We start from the raw sequence: 26,564 nt of genomic DNA, 5'->3' as shown, positions 1-26,564 counted from the left end.
ATTGGCTTGAATATAAGACGGCCCTGATTATAAGACAACCCCCTCTTTTTCAAGACTCAAGTTTGAAAAAAGACTTTTTGAACACCAAATTTTTATACAGAAATAATTACAGTACATCCGAAACAAATGAGTATAACAATATACTTGAGAGAAAAAGCATGTTATTTTGCCTCATTTAAATCTTATTATCTGAACATTTAAATGCGTGAACTAAAGTGCATTCACATTTTTAAATGAATGGCTTCTGGTTTTTCAAATGTAAATAAACCAATCTATTGTGATAAACAACAAATTGCAATAACTGTATTAACCATCAAAGAAGTCTAACTGTAACTGTAGTCTTGAAAAAAATCTGAAACAGGGAAAAACACTTCCAATAAAATAATGCAAACTGGTTAAACTTGAGAGTAGCTGACTTCTGTCACGACAGAACATCGCTTAAAAGATATCTGGCGCCATCTAGCATCGTGAATGGGTATGACGTCTAGACCGCGAATATAAAACGACCCCCTCTTTTTCCCCAGCCCAAAAAATATTTTGATTTTTAAAGAATTTATTTCCAAATTAGAGTGGAAAATAAGAATTCTGTCACCTACAAACAAGCAAGATTTCTTGCTGTCAACTTCTTCTAACGAGGTCTAACGGGGCTCCACTCGTTACCTGTACTAATGGCACCTGTTTTAACTCTTTATCGTTATAAAAGACACCTGTCCACAACCTCACTCAGTCAAACTCCACTATGGCAAAGACAAAAAAGCTGTTGAAGGACCCCAAAAACAAAATTGTACACCTGCACCAGACTGGGAAGACTGAATCTGCAATAGGTAAAACACTTGGTGTAAAAAAATCAACTGTGGGAGCAATTATTAGAAAATTGAAGACATACAAGATCACTGATAATCTCCCTCGATCTGGGGCGCCATGCAAGATCTCACTCCGTGGCGTCAAAATGATAACAAGAACAGTGAGCAAAAATCCCAGAACCACACAGGGGGACCTAGTGAATGACCTACAGATAGCTAGGACCACAGTAACAAAGGCTACTATCAGTAACACAATGCGCCGCCAGGGACTCAAATCCCGCACTGCCAGACGTGTCCCCCTGCTGAAGAAAGTACACGTCCAGGCCCGTCTGCGGTTCGCTCGAGCGCATTTGGATGATCCAGAAGAGGACTGAGAGAATGTGTTATGGTCAGATGAAACCAAAATAGAACTTTTTGGTAGAAACACTGGTTCTTGTGTTTGGAGGAGAAAGAATACTGAATTGCATCCGAAGAACACCATACCCACTGTGAAGCATGGGGGTGGAAACATCATGCTTTGGGACTGTTTTTCTGCAATGGGACCAGGACGACTGATCTGTGTAAAGGAAAGAATGAATGGGGCCATGTATCGAGAGATTTTGAGTGAAAATCTCCTTCCGTCAGCAAGGGCATTGAAGATGAGACGTGGCTGGGTCTTTCAGCATGACAACAATCTCAAACACACACCCAGGGCAACAAAGGAGTGGCTTCGTAAGAAGCATTTCAAGGGCATGAAGTGGCCTAGCCAGTCTCCAGATCTCAACCCCATAGAAAATCTGTGGAGAGAGTTGAAAGTCCGTGTTGCCCAACGACAGCCCCAAAACATCACTGCTCTAGAGGAGATCTGCATGGAGGAATGGGCCGAAATACCAGCAACAGTGTGTGAAAAGCTTGCGAAGAGTTACAGAAAACGTTTGGCCTCCGTTATTGCCAACAAAGGGTACATAACAAAGTATTGAGATGACCTTTTGGTATTTACCAAATACTTATTTTCCACCATGATTTGCAACTAAATTCTTTAAAAATCAAACAATGTGATTTTCTGTTTTTTTTTTCCCCCACATTCTTTATCTCATGGTTGAGGTTTACCCATGTTGACAATTACAGGCCTCTCTAATATTTTCAAATGGGAGAACTTGCACAATTATTGGTTGACTAAAGACTTATTTGACCCACTGTATAACATAGTACACATCTTATGAACAACAAGATTTTGGTCTTAAGTGGGCCAAATCAATTATATTAAAAGTAAACTAATAAAAATTGCTGCTGTGAAATCATTCTTTTAATAAGCCATGTTACTTCCTATAATCCAAGGTTTTGAATAGGCATGATACTGGCGTGTGGCCACCGTGTACACATCTGATGTTGTTCACGATGGTCCGCAGTGTGCTCAGGGAGCTTGTGTGTCTGCTCAGACACATGTGAAATTAGAGGGAACATTGCCTGTAAGACCCTAAAATTAACAAGGAAGTGACCCAAAATAAACTCATTGCCCGCCATTGACAATGGTAGACATCCAGTTTATCTAAACTGGGCGGACTGGCAATGAATGATCATATTTCATTTTCTTTATTGACAGCCTTAGACGTCCAATCCATTTGAACTGGGGGCAGGGAGGGGCGAAAGAATAACAAGCAAGCAACATATTCCTCCCAATAAACGCAAAATGTTAAGACGTGCTTCTTGTTTGCCACTAAGTGCAATCAAATTTGAAAGGCAGATTTTTATCCAGCACTCTGGCTCTCTGTGCATTTCCATTTGAATATGTTTTCTTTCATTAGCGGCCCAGCGTTGTTGGAAGCTGCCGATGTCATGATCTGCGAATAAATTAACTTAACAATGACATATTATTTGCAGCAAGAGCTGCATTAAAAAACATCTAAATCTAGGCTGAGTTGCTCATTGAAAGAGACAGCCTCATCATGTGTTTGCAGCACGGTGACCTTCAGATGTGTTTGTGTTGGTGTGTGTGTTTTTTGTGTATTTTTTTGTTTTTTTGCAGGGCCTTGACCTGACTAAGGCCAACTACACGCTGCTTGTGGCTGTCGACACAAACGAAGCAGAAAGCATCATGGTGAAGAAGGACAGTGAGCGAATCGAGCAAATCAAAGCTATTAAAAGAGCCTGGGAGGCGGCTGAACCGGGCCGCGCTGCCAAGGTAACCGAGTTGCTGCGTGTCTCCAGGGGACGTAAAAGTATTGGGACGCTGCACCTAAATTCACCCCGTTTGTGTGTCTCACGTTTTAGAAAATTTTAGTTTGGGTTTTGGAAATTTAATTTAAAGAGGTTTTCATTTCCAGTATTTGTAACAGTTGTGTTAATACTTTCGTCCACGTCATGATACTTTGTTTCGTTTTCAAGGCATGGCAATTACGTCTAAACTGGCTCAGTCAATTCTACCAGAACAAGGATGGTGAGGTTCCAACTCCAGAGCCAGAAATCATTGAGTTTGGTAAGTTCAAAATAATCATAACCTTGAACAAACTACTTCCTCTTAGCTTTATTCTTATCAGTGTTGTTTTTGGCAGCCATTTTAATTTTCGTTTTAGTCTGTCTTTTGGACGAAAATACTAATTACCGTATTAAGACGGTGTTTTTTGCATTGAAATAAGACTGAAAAAGTGGGGGTCGTCTTATATTCGCGGTCCAGACATTATACCCATTCACGACGCTAGATGGCGCCAGATATCATTGAAGCGATGTTCTGTCCTGACAGATCTCAGCTACTCTCAAGTTTAACCAGTTTGCATTATTTTATTGCAATGTTTTTTCCTTATTCAGATTTCTTTCAAGACTACAGTTAGACTTCACTTTGATGGTTAATGCAGTTATTGCAATTTTGTTGTTTTATTAGAATGGATTGGTTCATTTACATTTCAAAAACCAGAAGCCATTCATTTACGAATGTGATTGCACTTTAGTTTCCATATTTAAATGGTCAGATATTAAGATTTGAATGAGGCAAAATAACATGCTTTTTCTCTCAAATATGTTGTGATAATCATTTGTTTCAAATGTACAGTAATTTTCTGTATAAAAATTAATTTGGTGTTCAAAAAGTCTTTTTTCAAACTTGAGTCTTAAAAAAGAGGGGGTCGTCTTATAATCAGGGCCGTCTTATATTCGGGCCAATACGGTAGTCGTAGTCTTATTTTAGTCATTTCAAGATGTTTTCGTCTTTGTCTAGTTTAGTTTACAAATTTCGTCTGGTTTTAGTCGACAAATCTCAAAATGTTTTCGTCTATAAACTTCAAAAGTTTTAGTCTATGAATAAATAAATAACCAAATAAACAATTTCGAATGAACATGACAGACGAGCACATAGCTGTAGAGTCGACAAGGACATCACCATTTTCATGATGACAATACACACTCAGCAGGAAAAAAAGCACAAATATTTGCAATAAATTCAACTCACCCGGATGCCACGAATTGTATGTGTAACGGGTACACATTGTATCCGTTGGAACGTGGAAACCTCCTCGCCGATTCCTTCATGTAAGGACGCTAACGGCTGCACTGATGGCTCGAGCTTATTGGCGCAGTGGTTACCGTCCTTGCCTGCCGACTAGAATCGTCGCGGCGCGCGGATTCGCGTCCCAGCCTGGTCAGAGGTGGTAGCGGAACGCGGGGCGGCGCTGACACTCGGGTTACATAAGTAAAAAATGTTTCCAAGAGTTTAAGAATACACCGAGTCACCACGCTAAATGCTAACGCGAACGCTATGCTAACAAGAAACCTATGCTAACGCTAGTTAGTGTAGTGTGTGATGATTACTCAGCACAGACCTTTAAAGGCTAAAGCAACATGGAATATCTAGCCAAGATGAAAGCAAAACTTACCAAGAAGCACCTGACACATACCGTACTGGCCCGAATATAAGACGGCCCTGATTATAAGATGACACCCCTCTTTTTCAAATTTGAAAAAAATATTTTTTGAACACTAAATTAATTTTTGTACAGAAAATAATTACAGTACATCTGAAACAAATGATTAAAACAACATCTTTGTGAGAAAAAGCATGTTATTTTGCCTCATTCAAATCTTGATATCTGAACATTTAAATATGTAAACTAAAGTGCAATCACATTCGTAAATGAATGGCTTCTGGTTTTTGAAATGTAAATAAACCAATCTATTGTGATAAAACAACAAAATTGCAATAACTGCATTAACCATCAAAGTGAAGTCTAACTGTAACTAGTCTTGAAACAAATCTGAATAAGGAAAAACATTGCAATAAAATAGTGCAAACTGGTTAAACTTGAGAGTAGCTGAGATCTGTCATGACAGAACATCGCTTCAGTGATATCTGGCGCCATCTAACGTCGTGAATGGGTATAACCTCTAGACCGCAAATATAAGACGACCCCCCACTTTTTCAGTCTTATTTCAATGCAAAAAAACACTGCCTTATATTCGGGCCAATACGGTATGTTTCACAAAATGAGCCTGGAACGGGCACAGGCTTACTCACCGGAGCGTGTGTGTGGGGCGGGGGGGTCGGTTGAGAGGGGCTGCGCATCACATGAGTGTTACAACCACACACTGCTAAATGCGTTCTAACTACACATTCAATAAGAAACTATCAGACAATGTGAATTTATGACAGAAACAATGGGAAATTTTCATCTGGTTCTCGTATCGTCAGACGACAACTGGCATCCATCTCGTTATGTTTTTATCTCCCAAGACACATTTTCAGCGCGTCATTGTGACGTCATCGTCATGAAAAAAATTGTTCGTTGACGAAATATTTTCGTTATCGTCATCGTTGACGAAAACAATACTGATTCTTATTTTTTTTTTCTCCAACTAGAGGAAGGCTACAGTCCCATTCCACCCAATGCTCCCAATATACCAATTGAAGAAATGTTGAGCATCGTTGTACCTCCCTTAGACTACATGCCGTTCATCAGGTGGGTATTTTCCTCTGTCCATGCAATGCTTGTCTTCTGAAGGAATTAGGCTGGGCAACATTTGACTTTTTTTAATTGCCATTACGCGCATGGGATTCTTGCGATTAACTGTGATTAATCACATTATTATACACACAAACCAATAATACGTTCAACCTGTTTTTGGCAGCCTTTTTAATTTTTGATGAGTCTGTCTTTTGGACGAAAATACTTATTAGTCTTAGTCATATTTTAGTCATTTCAAAATGTGTTCATCTTGGTCTAGTTTTAGTCGACGAAATCTCATACAAATTTCTGGTTGTAGTCGACAGTTACTTAAAATGTTTTTGTCTTCAAAAGTTTTAGTCCAAAAATAAATGTTTCCAACAATTTCGAATGAACATGGACGAGCACATATTATCGCGTCTTCAAGGCAGTCCATAATTTTCAGTTAAACCCACCTGGGAGCCACAAACTGTATGTAAAAATAATTTTTAAAAAATGTTGTCCGAGCGTTTAATATTGGTCTGGGATTTTTTTGTTTGTTTGTTTTGTTATTTTTTGAGTCTAGCCAGAAGTTGCAAGCACGCAGCATTTCCCAATATTTGCTCATTTACCAAACAAGAGAGCTGAAGTGGGCTGATAGCTACAGTGTATCACAAAAGTGAGTACACCCCTCGCATTTCTGCAGATATTTAAGTATATCTTTTCATGGGACAACACTGACAAAATGACACTTTGACACAATGAAAAGTAGTCTGTGTGCAGCTTATGTAATAGAATTAATTTATTTTCCCCTCAAAATGTAGCCATTAATATCTAAACCCCTGGCAATAAAAATGAGTACACCCCTTAGAAACAACGTACATCCCTAAATGTCCAAATTGGGTACTGCTTGTCATTTTCCCTTCAAAATGTCATGTGACTCGTTACAGGAGTGCTGTCAGCATTGCTGCAGAGATTGAAGAGGTGGGGGGTCAGTCTGTTAGTGCTCAGACCATACGCCTCACTCTACATCAAATTGGTGTGCATGGCTTTCACCCCAGGAGGAAGCCTCTTCTGAAGACGGTACACAAGAAAGCCCGCCCGTCTCATCAGACCATAGGACATGGTTCCAGTAATCCATGTGCTTTGTTGACATGTCTTCAGCAAACTGTTTGTGGGCTTTTTGTGTACCGTCTTCAGAAGAGGCTTCCTCCTGGGGTGACAGACCAGAAAACCCAAGTAGCTCTGCTTTAGACTGGCCAGTGTTTTAAGAGGACGCTCGCCATTCTGAAGCTAATGCTAACGTGAATGCTATGCTAACGCTAGGAGTTACATTTAGGGTCTGATGATCACTCAGCACAGACCTTTAAAAGATAAGCAGCATTGCATATTCTCTCTTGCCAAGATATGAAAACAAATCTTACCGTGTGTCCAAACAAGCAAGATGGAGCACAGCCTGGCTATAGACACATCCTAAACTCCGGCGAGGAGAGTGAGTGAGTGACACGACCCACCCACTGCTACGATGCAAGCTGACATACTCCACGTACATTAAGAAAATGTCACGCATTGTGAACATTTGACAGAAACGTGGTTGCATTTTCGTCTCGTCAGACTAAAACTAGCATTTGTCACGTTATGTTGTAGTGTCCCAAGCCACGTTTTTAGCTGGTCATTGTGACGTCATCGTCATGAAAAAATTATTCGTCGACGAAATCTTTTCGTTATCGTCATTGTTGATGAAAACAACACTGGTAGCAGATACAGTAGTAATATCCCATATTCAAATTGTTCCTGACTTACCTCTTCCTGTCCTAATACTTATTAAGTGTTTCTATCTCCACATGGTGCCCCCTTTGTAAAGTTGTAATGTGCTTGTAACGCTACTTATTTAGGAGTTGTTAGGGAAATTGTACAGCATGTGAACTCATTTTATGCTTTACCTACATTGTTCTGATTTGATGTTTCTTTAAACATTCATGTCACGTGAATGAGTGAGTGTTCCAATAATCTTTGTATGTAGCACAGTTCTTGTATGTACTTCTGAACTGATTGTGTGTGACTACTCTGTGATTCGAGCGTGGCTAGAAGTCTGAGTTGATGAATAAATAATTATATCAATCAAGGTCTGAAGGTAGTTCAGTCATCTGTAAACATGAGTATTCTGTAGACCTGCCCAAGGAGAGGGAGAAAGTGAATGTATTATATGTTAATTTGCTCCTGCTCCTTGTTGAATAAAGACATGGTGGCGAATGGCGGTGTTCAGAGCATGCTGATCAAACTGAGCATTTTGAGCATAGCTGAGCATCTTGAACTGAACATCTGCTGCCAGCTTCGATCCAGAAAGACCAAACCTACACCCTGTCTGTGTTTCTTGCCAATGTTGGGTGAGATAAACCTCACAGGAGTGGTGGTCCAAACATGCAGGCCCACATGGCATGCCAGCCTCCAATGCTCACAAGTATTTTGCCTCCCTTATTTTGATTGATTTATTGATTTTGAGCAGTACTAATACAGAAATACAACAAGAACAGAGGGAAAAAAACAATAATAATAGTCCAGTGATCACTTATTTTTCACGGTTAATGAGGTCCAGAGCCGCAGTTAAAAGCCGCAAAGTAGCTTTATTAAATGCTTTATTGAGTGAGTCCACTCAAATCTGCTCAAGCCGCTCACTTAGACATAATGAGTTGCCAAAGCAACTGTTTAACAAGTGAAACGATGATTGACGCATGCTGCGCTTTGAAGTTCGTGTCTCTGGCAACCTCAAATCCAAACATCCGTCAATCATCGTTAACTTAAATAAGCAACACCAGTGCACTGCCTGATGAACAAAGAGCTGGGAGTGGGATCTGCTCAGGACAGCTCATCTGTATTTTTTTAATTTTTTTTTTAATTGGAAAAAAATCTGCGATGGACTGAGCCATGACTCATCTTCAAGTCTCTGACTGAGGGAAGGGGGTTGTGGCTCAAAATCTGTCGATACACTTCACCTTTCATCCTCTGCTTCATACAGTACAGTCGTCCTGTCCCCTTTGCCGAAAAGCAGCCCCAAAGCATGAGGTTTCCACCCCCATACTTCACAGTGGGGATGGTGTTCTTGGAATTGTACTCATCCTTCTTTTTCCTCCACACACGACGAGTGAAGTTTGCACCAGAAAGTTCTACTTTGGTCTCACCTGACCTCATGACTTTCTCCCATGACCCCTCTGCATCATTCAGATGGTCCCTGGCAAACTTCAGACGGGCCTTCACATGTACTGGCTACAACAGGGAAACCTTCTAAGCAATGCATGATTTTAAACCATTACACAATAGTGTTCTACTGACAGTAGCCTTTGAAACTGTGCATCCAGCTCTCTTCAGGTCATTGACCAGCTCCTGCCGTGCCCCACGAGGAGAGATTTTACATGGAGCCCCCTTCCGAGGTAGATTATCAGTCATGTTTTGCCTTTTCCATTTTCTAATATTTGCTGCTACTGTGGATTTATTCCCACCAAGCTGCTTTCCAATTGTCCTATAGCCTTTTCCAGCTTTGTGGAGCTAAACATTTTTTCTTGTCTTTTGGAAGCTCTCTGGTCTTGCCCATGGTAGCAGTTGGATTATGACTGACTGTGGGGTGCACAGGTGACAATATTGAGCTCAAACGGTGGGTGGGTGGTTACTTATGGGGTAAAGTGAGACTTTTTTTTTTTTTTTTAAGGTAGACTTGACAACTCTTTGAGTGTCATAGTTATTGCTGATTCTCAGGGGTGCCAATACTTATGAACCCCAGTAAATTACAAATAATTGAAAAATCATACAATGTGAGTTCGTTTTTTTTTTTTTTTTTTTTTTAGATTTTGTCGCTATAAGAGGAAATGCATCTATGATTGAAATTTCAGACCTCTACCTGTTTTCTAAGTGGGCGAACTTTCAAAATCACAGGGGGTGCAAATTAGTGCTGCAACGATTAAGCGATTAACTCGAGTATTCAATTATAAAAAAAGATTTTGCTGCTTCGAGTGTTCGTTTAATTAAAGTGGTGTTGTAATGGTTTATTTTGGAAGTGTTTGCATTTAGTTTGATCGATTTGGGTGGATACACTGCAGTCTGCCTCATTTCACATGGCTGAATCCAGGTGCCCCCTGTTAAGACCAACATAAGTTTTTGTTTAAACTAATGTTTTTTTTTTAATGCATTCGTAATTGAGTTTATAGGTATACTAAGCCTATTTTTGTGGGAAAATGTGTCTGAACCATTTGTTAATAGCATTGTAAAAAAGTTAGCATTTTATAGCATTTAAACTAGAGGACTTTTGCTGTGTAAGTTAGCCAATTGTTCTTTTGTTGTACATAGATAATCATTTATTTTTTATACTGTTTGAGGCTCAGCTCAGGGAATTCAATTTTTCATGTTGTTTAACCGATTACTCGATTATTTGAACTAATGGTTCATCGATTAATCGACTTCTAAAATAATCGATAGCTGCAGCCCAAGTGCAAATACTTGGCGCTCCTCACTGTAACTGCGTGTCAGTATCCAAAGTGTCAAGTCAGCAACTGCAAAGGAAGTGTCTACATCCCAGATGGCATGCGCTTTTGTCTCTTGTGTCATCACCTCTGCCATTCCCAGGCCGTGATAAATGAGACACTATTTGGGTCTCTTAATCAAAAGCCTATTTCAGGACCCCTGTCGAGCTCAGTGCGTCAGTGAAATGTGCCCCCTCTTGTCACTCTCCCTCTTTGTTCACGTGTGTGCAGCTGGTAATGGTTGACGGTAATGTAATAGTCAAAGTGTGAAAGTTGTGTCAACACTGCACAAACCGTTGAAATAGGTTGTACTGGGCAAATGCTCATTAAGTCTTACTTCAGTGATGCAGCTACTGACTTCCCCTCATCATTAAAACCAGAAAAAGGCAAACACATTTTTTGCTTCCGTCTATGTTTGCACCTCAGATGGCCACTTGTACTTTTCTCTTCCTCCAACTCCAAACTTTTCAAACTGCCTCCGTTTCTGGCTCTGCTTTCCTCTTGTTCTTCTCTTATCACACACAGACAGACACAGACAACACACTTTTGTGCCATTTTACAGTGCCATTACAATGAAGCCTTCAAGCATGAATACTCACACCGATGTCATTTTGGATTTATTGCCAGGCGTGTGAGATAAAGCCTGGATTGTGAGTCCACAATTTCCCCTGCACATCTCCGCATCTGCCTGCCACTTTTCCATTCACAACACGCGCACATGCCTGTCTATCCTATCCGGCAAGTCTAGAACATTTTTAACTTATCTGTAAAAGTGCGGAACATCCACTATCTGCAGTCATTCAGCCCGAACTTTTATCACTTTGGGTGAGTTAAATAAAAGGAAAAGGCACAAGTGTTGGCTGATGGAGTCAGTTAGCAACATTAGCCAACTAATATTTGATCACGGGCATTATTGGTCTTTCATATGAGCAGAAACTGCACTTCGATATTTTCATACTTTGTTCTTTCACCACCTCAAGTAGTCCAGTGAATGCTCATATTTGGCTCACATATTTCGTCGCCCCCCCTCACCCGCCCTTCCAGGGTCCGGCGGGGTTGTGTCACGGCCGCGGTGACAGCCCCCCCTGGCGGGCCGCCTCAGCCAGCGCCTACAAGCTAGCATGGTCACGGACATTTTTGGTCATTCATACAGTGGGGCAAATAAGTATTTAGTCAACCACAAATTGTGCAAGTTCTCCTACTTGAAAAGATTAGAGAGGCCTGTAATTGTCAACATGGGTAAACCTCAACCATGAGTGACAGAATATGGAAAAAAAACAGAAAATCACATTGTTTGATTTTTAAAGAATTTATTTCCAAATTCGAGTGAAAAACAAGTATTTTGTCACCTACAAACAAGGAAGATTTCTGGCTGTCAAAGAGGTCTAACTTCTTCTAACGAGGTCTAACAAGCCTCCACTCCTTACCTGTATTAATGGCACCCGTTTTAGCTCATTATCGGTATAAAAGACACCTGTCCACAACCCTCAGTCAGTCACACTCCAAACTCCACTATGGCCAAGAACAAAGAGCTGTCGAAGGACAACAGAGACAAAATTGTAGACCTGCACCAGGCTGGGAAGACTGAATCTGCAATAGGTAAAATGCTTGAAATCAACTGTGGGAGCAATTATGAAAAAATGGAAGAAATACAAGACCACTGATAATCTCCCTCGATCTGGGGCTCCATGCAAGATCTCACCCCGTGGCGTGAAAATGATAACAAGGGTGAGCAAAATTCCCAGAACCACACGGGGGGGACCTAGTGAATGAACTACAGAGAGCTGGGACCACAGTAACAAAGGCTACTATCAGTAACACAATGTGCCGCCAGGGACTCAAATCCTGCACTGCCAGGCGTGTCCCCCTGTTGAAGAAAGTACATGTCCAGGCCCGTCTGCGGTTCGCTAGATAGCATTTGGATGATCCAGAAGAGGACTGGGACATGGTGTTATGGTCAGATGAAACCAAAACAACATTTTGGTAGAAACACAGGTTCTCGTGTTTGGAGGAGAAAGAATACTGAATTGCATTCGAAGAACACCATAGCCACTGTGAAGCATGGGGGTGGAAACATCATGCTTTGGGGCTGTTTTTCTGCAATGGGACCAGGACGACTGATCTGTGTAAAGGAAAGAATGAATGGGGCCATGTATCGAGAGATTTTGAGTGAAAATCTCCTTCCATCAGCAAGGGCATTGAAGATGAGACGTGGCTGGGTCTTTCAGAATGACAATGATACCAAACACACAGCCAGGGCAACAAAGGAGTGGCTTCGGAAGAAGCATTTCAAGGTCCTGGAGTGGCCTAGCCAGTCTCCAGATCTCAACCCCATAGAAAATCTGTGGCGGGAGTTGAAAGTCCGTGTTGCCCAACAACAGCCCCAAAACATCACTGCTCTAGAGGAAATGGAGGAATGGGCCAAAATACCAGCAACAGTGTCTGAAAAGCCTGTGAAGAGTTACAGAAAACGGTTGGCCTCCATTATTGCCAACAAAGGGTACATTTGTACAAAGTACAAAGTATTGAGACTAACTTTTGGTATTGACCGAATACTTATTTTCCACCATGATTTGCAAATAAATTCTTTAAAAATCAAACAATGTGATTTTCCTTTTTTTTTTTCTCCACATTTTGTCTCTCATGGTTGACAATTACAGGCCTCTCTAATATTTTTCAGTGGAAGAACTATTAGTGGTTGACTAAATACTTTTTTGCCCCACTGTATAAGCAGAAACTGCATTTTGATATTTTCATATTTTGTACTTTCACCACCCCAACGTACTTCATGGCCTTTTGACTGTCTTTCCTTTGTGAGTGAATTCAGTCAGATAATACCTTTAGTTTAGTGAATGCTCACATTTGGCTCACATTTAGAACGTTTCAGAATTCAATTATTAAGATGTGAAAAATAAAGACTTAGAGACTGAATTTCTAGTTTTCCCTGAATAATTCATTTATCAATTTCCGTAAAACTAGTGATTCTCTACTGAAAAACAGTTCAGGACTCCAAAATGGTTTTTGACCATTTTCGGAAACTTCTAAAAGGTTTTGATCCTACATTAAAGTCTATTTCTAATTCACGCAGAAGGAAAACTGATCACCCAGTCTTCCTGGACCCCGAAATGGAGGAGAACCAGCGGAAAGAACGCCTAGAGAAGATCCAGGCCTACCAGCTGGAGCGCGATATTCTAGTAGAGGAGCGCCGTCAGAAAGCCGCCATCAGGAGAGAACGAATGAAAGCTATTCTCATGCTTTATGAGAAGCAACAGGTCACCTCGCCCGAATCCGATAGATAATCTCCACCAACATTTCAGTCTGAAGATAATATGTATTACTTCGGCTAATCTAGTAACTTTAACCTATCTCTGCATCCTTTCCAGATGGCAATGGTTGACGGGCAGCAGAAATTCACGGACATGCAGATGCATCAAAATCAGAAATCCAACGACACTCGCAAATGGCTTAACAACCGCATAAGAAGGAGAGAAGATAAAAATTTGGATGAATCCTAAACAGGCAGCTCAAAACTTGACCTGCAAACAAAATCTTGCTCGGCCACATGCAAGTCTGTTTGAATTTGAACACTTCAGCTTAGAGCTGTTGGCTGCGGTTCCTTACGAAGAAGTGAATCCATCACTTGTCTGTGGACAAGAACTGAATTAACTAGACCAAAATTTAAGCCGGGCAGAAACAATGTGCCAAATTAACAACAAATGGACTTCACAACACTAAGTCAGTGCTGACTAACCAATGTGCATGTGTGTCAATAGCACAAATATTAAACCAAAATACTTGATTTAAAGGGAACCGCGGATCGAAAGACTTGTAACTGAAACGTTATTATGAGTGAAAATAATTTTATATTAAAACACCTGTTGATGTTTCCGTTTTTATACAATTTGTAAAATTAGTTGAACTATAGTAGATCGCCATTGATGTTGAAGTCGCAGGGCGGTGATGTCACTGGGTTACGCTGCCGGGCTTTCAGAGTATGACTCTAGCGACATAAACATGTCATCTGTTCAGCCCTTTCAATTTGAACCCAAGAGAAACATTAATGAGCATTATAGCACTATCGATATTTCACAAAACAAGCAGCAAAAGCAGAATGAACAGGAAAGACTGGATGAGACGTGACAAGAGTAGGACAAAATCGGTTTTCTGCCAAAATGTGCTACACTGGCGAGACGTCTACAAGAGTTGAATTTGACAACCAAAGTACTACCATGCGCTTTCAGCTTGTTTTGTTTGTTTGCATACGGACAGAACATACTATAGATGCCTCAAGAAAATACTCAAACATAGTCATATCAAATAAGGTTGGTTTAAATACGCTACGTGACTAATGTGGTCAACAGATCAACAATCTGCTTTAAAGCTACCACAAGAAAACACAATGCTTCAAAGTATGAGAGGGAAACACATGCAAAAAGTATTTTGAGGCAATGAAAAGGTAAGAAAAGACTCAATAAAAACACAAATAGTAAGTACTCGCCGCTTTTAACTAATGTGCGCATGTGTTGGACGTAGGAAAGAATTGCAGAATACCGCTAGTTACAGTGACAAACTACTTCATCACTCCGAGCTTCCATTATATGCATAAAAAATGGCGCCCTCCTTAGGTCAAAACATATACTAAATAGTATAGATTTTTAAATCAATGGCAATATTTTATGTGTTTATAATAACATATTTTAGTAGAAGAGACTAATTGTGGCTTATTAGAGCCTACAAGTCTTTAAGTCTGCGATTCCCTTTAAATGGTTGTTGTTCTTCAACCACTCATGAATTATTTTTTGCCATTGTACATAATGATTAAATAGTAACTTGCTATTTCAAAAAAATCCTGTGAAAATTTTATTATTTTTCCCCCCTACAATTCGTATCCACTCAGAACAAATGAAAAAAGTATTCATTTTACATCGAGATTTTCAGCCTCGCATTTTCCATTCATACACGCATGATAATATTCTGCAAAGCATTTGTCTTCTTGAAGGTCACTGTATTGATCAAAGGCCCAAAGGCATGCTGGGTACACACAACCTCCCGCCAGCTCATGATTGATTGATTGATTGGTCGATTATTAGATTTGTGTGAAAACAAATCCCCCGTTCTCAATGCCAAAAAAGAGAAACTTATTTAAAATAAAATAAAAATTGACACGAATATTGCAATTTTAAAGCTGATTAAATGATATATTGCTACTTCAAATCTTGATGCAAAAAGTGATGCTTCAGAATGAATGTGATAACAGTGCCATCTAGTGGTTATGAATATTACCAAACTATCTGGCTGCACTGTGCTTCCTTCCAGAGAACAGATGTTTCCATTTTGAGCATCTGTAGGAGGTTATAATGTGAAATGTGCAGTCATCCTCAACAATTGCACTCATTTATGAAAACATTTGATCTGAGTGCTGCTCATACTCACGTAAAATAGAGAGACATCATTGTTCCATGTACAGAAATGAACGTGTTTGTTGGGCCTTTCGTCTGCGTCGTTCCAGCTTGATGTGTATTCCACTCCACTCTGTCAGGCCTCATTGATTCCACTGCCATTTCTTCCCGTTCTGGCAAAGAGCATTGCCTCGTCACTGCTCCTTCTTTGCCCAACACAATATTTGTTTTGTTTTTTTCCAATCTAAACCTGTGTGTTTCCTTCTCACAGGGTGCACAAGGAGCCGTGGCAGCGTTGTTGTCAGGAGGGATTATTACCCTTGCGACGTAATTGGCTATATTAATGGAGAGGCTGTTTCATAATTGGCGGCTGTTGGCGCGACGCAAAGATGAGAGACAAAAGGATCGTGCAACCTTGAAAGCAAAGCTACATGTGAGTTGACTTTCCACAACTAATAAGAAAATATTGGATTCTTCAATGGAGCCACATAGTAGGATGATGCAATTAAGGGGAACTGGATACACATTCCCTGAGTGGTGGTGGGATGGTGGTGGCTCTTTTATTCACTTTTCATTTGGGAGATAATAATTCAAGACCGGCTTAATCGATTTAGTTCTACGTGCGCTGTAAAGGACGGTCTACCTTTCAGGAATTTCCTGGCTTTCCAGAGAGGTTCACGTTATCCTCAGTCAGTCTTTAGTCGTGCTAATGTCTGCAATGGTTCACTTTTGTATAGCCTTATAATCAACGGCGTAGGTTTGCGTAGGGACAGTAGGGACATGATAATACCAACTTTTCAAGATGCTCAAATTGTCCCCACCAACTTTTAAGCAACCTTATTTGTTGCTTTTATTTATTATATGTGTTCAGATATATAGGTCATTTAGAGTGTCTTCCCATATGTTTTAAGGATAGAATTGACCCTACCGTTATTAAGTGAATTACTTTCTTGCATTGACCCCTTTTCACTTGCTGAATCTGCCAGTCAATGTTTTTTTTCTTTTTTTTTTTTTTTTCTTTTTTTTTTTTTTTTTATCAAACGGACATTTGATTAGCTGATGACCTGACCCCCTTCCCTCCCACACACACTCAACCTCAGCCCCGGCACAAATATAACATGCCGCCTCCTCCGCCCCCTTCAAAGACAAGGAATATTAGTTGTTTTTTTCCGTCAGCAGCAGCCATTGTAAGTAATGTAAAAAGACGTCAGTGTTGTGGAGGTGGGGAACACACCACTAATTTTGCTCCTGAAAATCTTAAGACAAATGTTTATTTTTGGCATAACTGGATAACTAAGAGATTATTAACAGGTTTGTATTTATTGTGTCTGTTAATATAATTTATGTTAAAATATTGCAATTTAAATTTGCCAATAAAATCCAATTATTCTGGAAGTTTTCAAAATGTTTCTTTAGTAGGTTTTGAAAACAAAGGTTTGAATCGAATGGTGTATCACCTGAACCAATACATATGCACTGCAAAAATAAACCTTCTTAAAACTAGTTAAAAAGTTCCCTTTTTTTCCAGTGTAAATCTACTAGAAATAAGTGAAAATATCTGCCAGTGCTTCAAGAAAATTTTGCTCACTTAGATTTCTTTAAACTAGTCTTTAACACTCAAAAGAAGATGGAAAAATTATTTGGCCTATTTAAGAAAAATTATGAGACTAAGGCGTTATAAATTTGCAGTGTGAAAGTTAGAATAATCCAGATTTATTTTGCATTGATCATTTAGCCCAGGGGTCCCCAAACTACGGCCTGCGGGCCGGATACGGCCCGCCTCCATATTTGGTCCGGCCCCCTGAACAATAATTTTTTTGTTTTGTTTTTTTTGCAGTAGTGTTATTTATTTCCTGGCTTTTTTTCTGTGAAGAACCCAGAGAGGGTTATTTGGTTATTATCTATTTAATTAATAGTGTTATTATTATTTATTATTATATTATATTATTATTGTTATTACATATATTTTTTTTCAATTTACTTTTGTTCCATGAAGAATCCAGAAAGGGTTATTTGATTGTGGCTTTCTGATAAACAAATTTTTACATTTAGGCTCGTCACACCTTTTCTGTTACAAACTGACCCCGGCCCCTCATCAGAGAAGGGAAAAGTTATGTGGCCCTCACAGGAAAAAGTTTGGGGACCCCTGATTTAGCCTATCAATGAAAAATTTGTATTCGTGAGAAATGTAGCTCTGACCCCCATTCACCCAATCTGTTTGGTTTTATTAATGTCCCGTCCCCAGCAAAAAGTGTACACGCATGCTATGCTGTTATATCGTCCCTACCAATATTGAGACCAAACCTACACCCTTGCTTGTAATGCTTTTCGAAAGTACAGTGGTACCTCAACATACGATCGCTTCGACACACGATCTTTTCGACATCCGATGTAAATTTTGACTCGCCATTTGTTTCTACATCCGACGACATGCTCGAAATACGATGATTTATCGCAGCGCTGCAGTTTCTTTGTTTTCCAGCAAGACTGACGGACACACGGCGTATTTTCTTGTGAGAGAAATCAGCATGGGTTCCAAGAGGGGTTAGCGCAGGTGGTGAAAAAAGGAAAAAGGTGATGCTTACCATTGAAATTAAAATGGAAATGATAGAAAAATATGAGCGTCGTGTGCGCATCCGTGAACTGGCTCGACAATACGGCCGTAGAATGTGTACGATCTCGACGGTGCTCCACCGACCTCCGTTCACCAGTCTAAAAGTTAAGGTGACAATTATTATTGTGGTAACTTCGCCAAAGAAACTGCCAGCTTCGTCAGGTTTTTAATCATTTATTTCAGAACTTGTGCAACACAACACGCCTACTGTCCGCAGCAGTTGACGCTAACAATAAAAGAACATTAAAGGAGAAAGTAAAATCACTACCGCACGCTGTATCTCACTGTCACGTCAGCCACAGGGTGCGTTCAGGTACAGCACGAAAAAACACATCCGCCACATTAGAACCCGATTCGTTACACAATTTTTTTTTTTTTTTTTTTTTTTGCTAATTTAGCAATTACATTTTTTGTTGATGCTTTTAATTAATGACAAAATTGAAATTCACAAAAACATTTTGGATTACTTAAATTCTTAAATTCTTTATTAAAGTTCAAATAAACACGTAAATAATAATAATACTAGGTCAAATGCTGATAGCATTAACTAGTGCAAAAGAATGGAATGCAAACAGATTCAGAACACTGACTTCGCCTTTCCAACTTGATTCAAAACAATTCTTAAATATCTAGCATTATTACTATAGTATACTACTATATACCGTATAATAGTAGTATAATAATTATTCATTGCCAATCAGATTTTTCATAAAGGGTGTCATTTTAAAGATACTCTTAGTGTAGAATCTGAATTCTGAAGTATGTGGTAATAACTCCACAAATCGTTGATTATATGACAAAAATGACGTGCTCTTATTTTGAAATGTTCACCGGAAGTACATTCGCTAAACCGCTAACTGTAAGGTTTAGACTCCGCAAAAAAAGCACTTTTCGTTGTTGCGTGTGGTGTCGGTAATACATTTTGTTTTTTCATTTTTTTTGTTTGCAAATGCTGTTAACCATTGATTTTTCATGTTTGAACTGTCACCTTTGATGCACAAGTTGGCGTTTTGGAGAAGACTGCCAATGTTTTATAGCCGGCTAAAGTAGGTTGTCTTTTTCTCCCCATTAGCCTCAATGTAGCAATGCTAACGTTTACAGCAGTGGTCTCCAAACTATTCCAAATTGGGCCGCAGTGGGGGCAGGATATCACTCCAACAAAACAAGACCACACCTTTTCACCAATCTGGTGTTTTATAAGTGTAATCAGTTGATTGTAGTCAGGTGCTGCTTTTTTTTTTTTTTTTTTTTTTTTTTTTTTGTAAAAACCACATTGGTTAAAAGGTCTATGCTTGATCGGCATGAACAAAAAATGGGACCCACAGCGGCCCTCGAGGACCGGTTTGGAGACCCCTGGTTTACAGTGTTTATTATACTAGCAGATGTGTTTCCTTATTTTGTATGTCTGAACTAATTCTATGTTGTGTTGATGACCAATAAACATCTGTGAAAGGAATTAGAGTCTCATATGCCATCAACACGCACGCACAAATGTATGCACACACTCACGCACGCGGCGATAAAACGCAGCCGTGAAAATTACCGCCCTCATTTTTATTTACCGTGCAATAAATGCATATCGCGAAAGGCTTAGTAACTTCAATAAAACATGTCGTTAGTTAGTTAGATTGACTTACGATCTGCCAGCTTGTCGTCTCCTGTCGTCTTCCAAAATTACAACTGGGTGTACTGAGCGTCCGACATTCTCAACTTACCACGCGTATAAATTTTTTTAACCCTTCCTTAACCGTCGACGGGATGTTGTGCTCGTCGACAGATTTACGTCACCGATGACGTAGACAAGTCTATATTAGTCCGATTTTTGTTTACAATTTATTTGTTTTCCCATGTGTAATTGCCATTTGTAATGTACCAGCAGTATTTATTAAAGATTTAGTGTAGGTTTTCGGGCTGTGGAACGCATTAATGGAATTATAATGTATTCATATGGGAAAATTCTGCTCGACATACAGCCATTTTGACTAAACGACAAGGTCCGGGAACAAATTAACTTCGTATGTAGCGGTACCACTGTATTCAGGTGAGGTGGCGTAGGCATATGATTTATAATGACACCTAAACGCTTCGCGGCATTTCCTTGTTTTCTTCTGTATTGTCAGATAATTAATTGAGTACTGCAGACACCAGCCTGAAGGTACCTGGAACTTTTTTTTGCTTCGAGCCTGTTTTCTTTGATTGAAATACTGTTGATCTTGTTTGTTGTCCTGGTTTATTTTCCTCCGCTATGTTATTTTTTTTCCCCTCTCTGCTCAACCGTTGAGGCTATCTGTCTTTGTGTTTGCTTCTTTGTTGTCTTGTCGCTTTTTCAGTTTCTCCAGGACTTACTTTCTCAACATTTACCTAACTTACAGATATTTTGGCATGTCCCTTTTTTTTCCCTCGAATAGCAGTTTCCAATTCCCTTTGAGCATTGTCCTGTGAAAATTGCTTCACCTACTGGACCAAAACCACAATATGTGAAAAAGCTATGAACATTTGGATTAGGGACATTGGGTAAGAACCAATTAAAATTCGACTGTCTTCTGAACATTGTTTGGTTCAGATTGCCTTATATTTCTTGGAAGCAGACTCTTGTGTTCTCTCTGCGGATCAATAATCACACACTCAGGCATTCGTGGGGTGAAATGGGGTGGATACAAGGTACTTTTACTACCCCAGCTCAATATGCCGCAGTGTTGGCCCCTTCTTGTACACGCCACTCTGCCGGGAGCTAATGCTCCAAGAGGTCAAGCCTCTGGGGCCGTCTCTACTGATAGAAAACGGAGGTGCAAGACCTTTCAAAGAGAAGAACCTGCACTACCTGTGCTTAAGACTGAAACAGAAAGCGAAAGGTCTCACCTTTATGGTGATGGAACACAATCACTAGGGAGGAAAAGCTGAGGCTAACAGAGTGACAAGCAATCCTATTCCCCTTGTAAGCCCCCCCTATTACCCTGTGTAGCACCCTCCTTGGTGCACACTTTACAAGCTCCAGCCAGCACTGGAGGTCGGACACAATGGCAGACATCCTAACTTGATTGCAACCTCATTCTTGTAAACTGGGCTATTCCTCTCCTCTTAATCGTCTCTCATTGACTTCACTGTGTCTACGCTTGTTGGTTGGTTGGCTGATATCCAGCGGCGCCAGGGTTAGGCAGTCCTCTGGACACAGAATTTTTTTATTACTTTGGGGAAAAATATGATTGTGAGAGGACTAGAAGACAATCAGAAGGCTTCAGTTTGGTACTACACCAGCAAGGACAGGATTGTCATTAGTACCTTTTATCAAGTACCTCTCAAATCCTGTGGGTTCTTTTTTTTTCTTAGCACTAACAGATTAGCTTTCCAATAAAATCTTATTTCCTCCGAGTCCTCACTTATCAATGTCTCCCAAGATCCTCCCTTGACTACCTATTAATTGTAAAGATAAGCCTACTCCGATTTGAAGGTCACACAGCGTCAATATTTGCTCAGCGTACTTCTATGTCTTGGGGATGCGGATAAACTCTAGTATGTTTGACAGTGTCAAATGTTGACAGCTGTCCTTCACGTGTTTAGAAGATGTAAGGGGGGAGGCTTATGTGATTTTGTCTTAAATGACAAGTGTCCTCTGTGCATGGAGACTTGTCTGTCTCATTTAAATCAAACAAGATGGCAACCATCCAAAAGAGCCAGGCACATGATGTCACAGTGGCTGTAGATCGTCTGCCGTAATAACGGAGAAGTGACTTGGCTGCAGCTGATCTACGTTCCAGCTGTCGTCAGGCAGTTTTTGTTTCTTCAGTTGTGGTCGCACGAAGATAAAAGGAGGATGTGGCGAAGCGTACGCATAAGTTCCCACATCGTGTTTGTTCAAATCAAGCCTTAATTGCTTTTGTGTCTAGGACGACTAAATTAATTCAGTGATTGCCGTTTACACACCAGAGCCCAGGGAATGTCAGCTCGCCGGTCGCTCCCGCTGGATTGGTTTGCGCAACGGCAACTCTGGGAGGATTATTGCACCGCTTTATTTGCCATCTGAGGCCTGTAGGCTGCATTGCTTGTTCATTGTGCCTCTTCATCACGCCTTTTGTGGAGGTGGAATAATAGGAATTTAAGCGTCCATCATGACTTTGGGATTTGTGTACTGAATCTCACATCACTTTTAAAGACACAGTAAGTGGACAGAAGAACGTTTCAAGGGACATAGAATGAACATAGGGGAAGTAGTGATACAAAAATACATAAATAATGCATGTACTACCTAGCTATAAGAAGCAATGCAAACTCTTTACGTCTCCTCTTACCAAAGGGACACCATTTTGGAAGGGTATATTTTTCATAAACAACAGGCTAGGCTAAGGAAAGATCGGTCAGATTAGGGTGTGACAGGGCATGGTAAGTAGACAGTGTTAGCGAACACAATATTTAAACAAATCTCCTGTGAGCGTTTGTCAATCGATTTCCTACTTTTTATTGTGTAATCACTAATGCTAGTACCAACAATTAGTGTCTAGTGAGCACAGTTGAGGAAATCTTCTATTTAAACCAGTGCTTCTCAATTATTTTCTGTTACGCCCCCCCCAAGGAAGACGTAAATGTTTCTCGCCCCCCCAAACTCTCTGCCGCCACTGTAAATAGTATCATTTGTCTATAAAATTACTATTATAAATACGCATCTGCCTGACATTGCGTCCTTTTTTTTCTAATAAAGAAAAAAAGTAACAGATCAACTTATAATAAAGTATAACTTTATTAACATTGTTTTGTCTGTAACAGAGAAGACTTGAGGCGCATTAATTTGCCTTAATTAAAAAAAAAAAAATCCAAACTGTTAAAAACACTCAAGGTACATTTTTGACCATTTGATACAGAAAAATAAAATGTAATAAAATCAGTAAATAATAACAAATTAAAATTGATTAGAAACATTCACTCATGAGGACAATATGCCCAAAAATTTGACCGAAAAAACAAAACTGAATAAAAGAAAAAAAGAGTGTCCTTGGACAGAAGGACAGTTTTTATTTTTGCTGCTCACAGTATTTACTTCCTTGTGGTTTGGAGTTATTTTGCAATGAGCATGCTAACAATGCTCAATGGTTTAATGATATAACACTGACAAAGCAGGACGATTGTTGGAAAATTTTCGGCACGTTTTCGCTGAAAAACAAGCGGCTTATCAATGAGATTGGGGTCTAATGTCTTTAATGGCGTCTTAATTGATTTGGCTTCTGGCTGTCCGCTATAATTATTTTTAGACACAGTAAACAGTGGTCTTTCCTCAACACCCACTGTATTAAAAGTCAAAGCTAAAAGGCAAACGGCACGAAAAAAGCGCATTCTCGGCGGCAGAGGTAGAACCGTAGGTGAGGGCGGTCATCGTGACGATCCCAAGCCGAAAATGGCACTTCTCGGGCGGCGAAGTGAGAACCGGACAAGGCAATGGGTCGCTGCGTGAGTGAGTCCGGTCGGAAAACGGCTTTCGAAAACGGCGGCGGCGCATTGCTCCTCATATCTGTTTTCTGTGTGCTGACTCTGCTGAGTGCTCTTCTTTAATTCAAAAATACTGCGCGCACTCTGAAACTGAGAGCGCCACTGCCACACAGTGAGTGGTTGTGCAAGTACACTTTATTCCAGTACGGCAAAACAAAACAAAAAAAAAAAGCATGTTCCCCGAGGTCACATGCGCCCCCCCTGGCATCGCTCTGCGCCCCCCCAGGTGGGCGCGCCCCACTATTTGAGAAGTACTGATTTAAACTAAGGCTGTCAAATGATTAAACTTTTTAGTCGAGTTAATTACAGCTTAAAAATTAATTAATCGTAATTAATCGCAATTGAAACCATCTCTAAAATATGCCATATTTTTCTGTAAATTATTGTTGGAATTGAAAGATAAGACAAGACGGATATATACATTCAACATACGGTACATATGTATTAGTTTATTATAACAATAAATGAACAAGATGGCATTAACATTATTAACATTCTCTTAAAGCGATCCATAGATAGAAAGACTTGTAGTTCTTAAAAGATAAATGTTAGTACAAGTTAAAGAAATTTTATATTAAAACCCCTCTTAATGTTTTCGTTTTATTAAAATTTGTAAAATTTTCAATCAAAAAATAAACTAATAGCTTGCCATTGTTGATGTCAATAATTACACAATGCTCACACATAAAATCAGTCGCACCTAATCGGCAGCAGAGGGCGACAAAACACACACAAAAAACACAAGTAACAAGCAGACATGACACTGCTGTCATTTGAATCTGTTTGAACGGGGCATGTGCGTTAATTGCGTCAAATATTTTAACGTGATTAATTTAAAAAATTAATTACCGCCAGTTAATGCGATAATTTTGACAGCCCTAATTTAAACCATTGTAGATGAAACACCACACTGGCTGGCAGTGTTGTTTTTGGCAGCCATTTTAATTTTCTTCTTAGTCTTTTGTACGAAAATACTTATTCGTCTTAGTCATATTTTAGTCATTTCAAAATGTGTTCATCTTCGTCTAGTGTTAGTCAATGAAAACTCAAATTTCGTCTATGAACTCTATGACTATGAACAAAAATTTTAGTCCATGATTAAATATATAAATAAAAGGTTTCAAACAATTTAGAATGCAGGCATGAAAATCTCACCTTTCGGCGAAATTCGCCGTTTTGAAGTCAAAAAGGGCGACCTACGTGAATTGCGTAGATCCGAGGAGAAATTCTTTTTGGGAGGGGGGGGGGGGGTCGGGAGGTTTTATTTAATTATTATTATTATCATCATGTGATTAACTTAGTACGTAAACTGAGCACTTAAGAACACAGTCAGCAAATCCTTCTAGATGCTTCGCTGACGAGAACCAATCATCGGCCCAAGCTGCGTTCCATTATTCCAAACGCGCGCACTCCTTACGCGTGTATATGGAGTGCTCGGTTGCATTGCAAAGCAGCGAAAACAAAAAGCAGGCCTTATCCACATCGGGGCAGACCAGAGCGCAGCATATACACTTGCCTGTATTTGCCAGCAGATTGAATTTGGTGAGTAATGGTTTCAATCGTTTTCACGTTTTGCGATATCAAAAAGTTACTGCCATTCGTTGCAGCTTGCGTTGAACACTGCCAGAGCTAGCCAAATCTCCCATGAAAAAAAATAGCTCCCGTTAAATTGGCGTCAAGCTTGTGTATTTAGCGGTAATATAAACAAAGAAACACACTGTTGAGTCAAATTAAGCGGCATTCTCTCGGATGGAGGGGGCGCCTCACATCGCTCCCGTCGTCCGCCGGAGACGCGTTATTTTCGGCTTGGATTTGAGCTGACGGCCGGTGTCGGCACAACAGCGGCCCGACGAGTGGTGGGAATGAGTCCTGCTTCTTAAAGCTTTTCAGAAATTTCAGGGATCCCTCGTTTTTCACGGTTAATGGGGACCAGAACCCGCCGCAATAAGTGAAAACCGCGAAGTAGCGCCCCCCCCCCCCCCCCATTTTTTTGTGCGTGTTCAATGCATTTATTCAGATTTTACATTGGAAAAAAGATACATATATATGACTTTTTTTCACTTTTTTTCACCAAAGTATCATTTATAAAGGGTTTTCAAGCACTTCAAAATGTAAGAATTATGATAAGTTTTAAACATGTTACTGCCCCACCGAATTATTTTTAAACAAGAATAAAGTAGTTAGAAAATGCTTGGCTTTATTAAAAGCTTCATAGTGAGTCTACTCAAACCCTCTCAGGCTTTGGTAAACGGTGATTGGCACATGTGCAAAGTTTTTCTTTTTATATATATTTTTTTGTTTGAAGCAACTTATTTGATTGAATAATAAAGACACAAATGTCCTAGCCAAAATGTGGCCCAAACGCAAAACATTACTTAAATGGAAAAATTTGTTTCAATCAAGAAAAATAGTTTTCAAATGCTTTTTTTGTCTCACATTTATTATTGCAATCAAAAACTTTTTTTTTTTAATTGAAGCTACTTTTTGGGATTAAAAGTATATACTGTATTTTGATTGAAGCAACTTTGTTTTTGATAGAAGTAACTTTGTTTTTTGATTGAATAATAAAAACACAAATCTAACTCCATCGTCATTGAGTGAGAAAGAAATTAAGAAAGCTTTAAAACTAAAAGCCACCGGGGAGTCTGTTTGTTTTTTTAAATATTTATATTTCATTACATAGACATGCGTCGTAGGGAAGGGAGATTGAGGGATAAAAAAAGGAGTTAGATGAGGCTGCTAAAGGCAGTGGATACCTCATCAGCTGGGTGAATAGCAGACCTGGTAAGAACAAGTTTGCAAGGATAGTCGGGTATTAAATCCAATTATAAACACAATTACAATGTTATTTTTCTATAAGATTTTTATGTCAT

At 39.7% G+C, this 26,564-nt stretch overlaps 1 protein-coding gene across 4 annotated transcripts in view; it reads left to right on the top strand.

The window, feature by feature from the left end:
• adgb (androglobin) overlaps positions 1-19,437 on the top strand; it is a 106,568-nt gene extending 87,131 nt beyond the window's left edge. For 3 of the 4 annotated variants that reach the window (XM_057823570.1, XM_057823569.1, XM_057823567.1), the window contains 6 exons: positions 2,809-2,964; positions 3,168-3,258; positions 5,629-5,728; positions 9,049-9,120; positions 13,292-13,475; positions 13,587-19,437. In XM_057823570.1, coding sequence (XP_057679553.1) covers positions 2,809-2,964; positions 3,168-3,258; positions 5,629-5,728; positions 9,049-9,120; positions 13,292-13,475; positions 13,587-13,718 — 735 coding nt within the window. In that variant the 3' untranslated portion in view covers positions 13,719-19,437. The remainder of the gene's footprint in view (positions 1-2,808; positions 2,965-3,167; positions 3,259-5,628; positions 5,729-9,048; positions 9,121-13,291; positions 13,476-13,586) is intronic. The other variant, XM_057823568.1, reaches the window with a different exon arrangement.
• The last annotated feature ends 7,127 nt before the right edge of the window (positions 19,438-26,564 follow it).

The sequence above is a fragment of the Corythoichthys intestinalis genome, chromosome 19 (assembly GCF_030265065.1).
Source record: "Corythoichthys intestinalis isolate RoL2023-P3 chromosome 19, ASM3026506v1, whole genome shotgun sequence".
Lineage (NCBI taxonomy): Eukaryota > Metazoa > Chordata > Actinopteri > Syngnathiformes > Syngnathidae > Corythoichthys > Corythoichthys intestinalis.
Note: the sequence above shows the minus strand (reverse complement) of the source record. Positions and strands in the feature narration are given on the sequence as shown.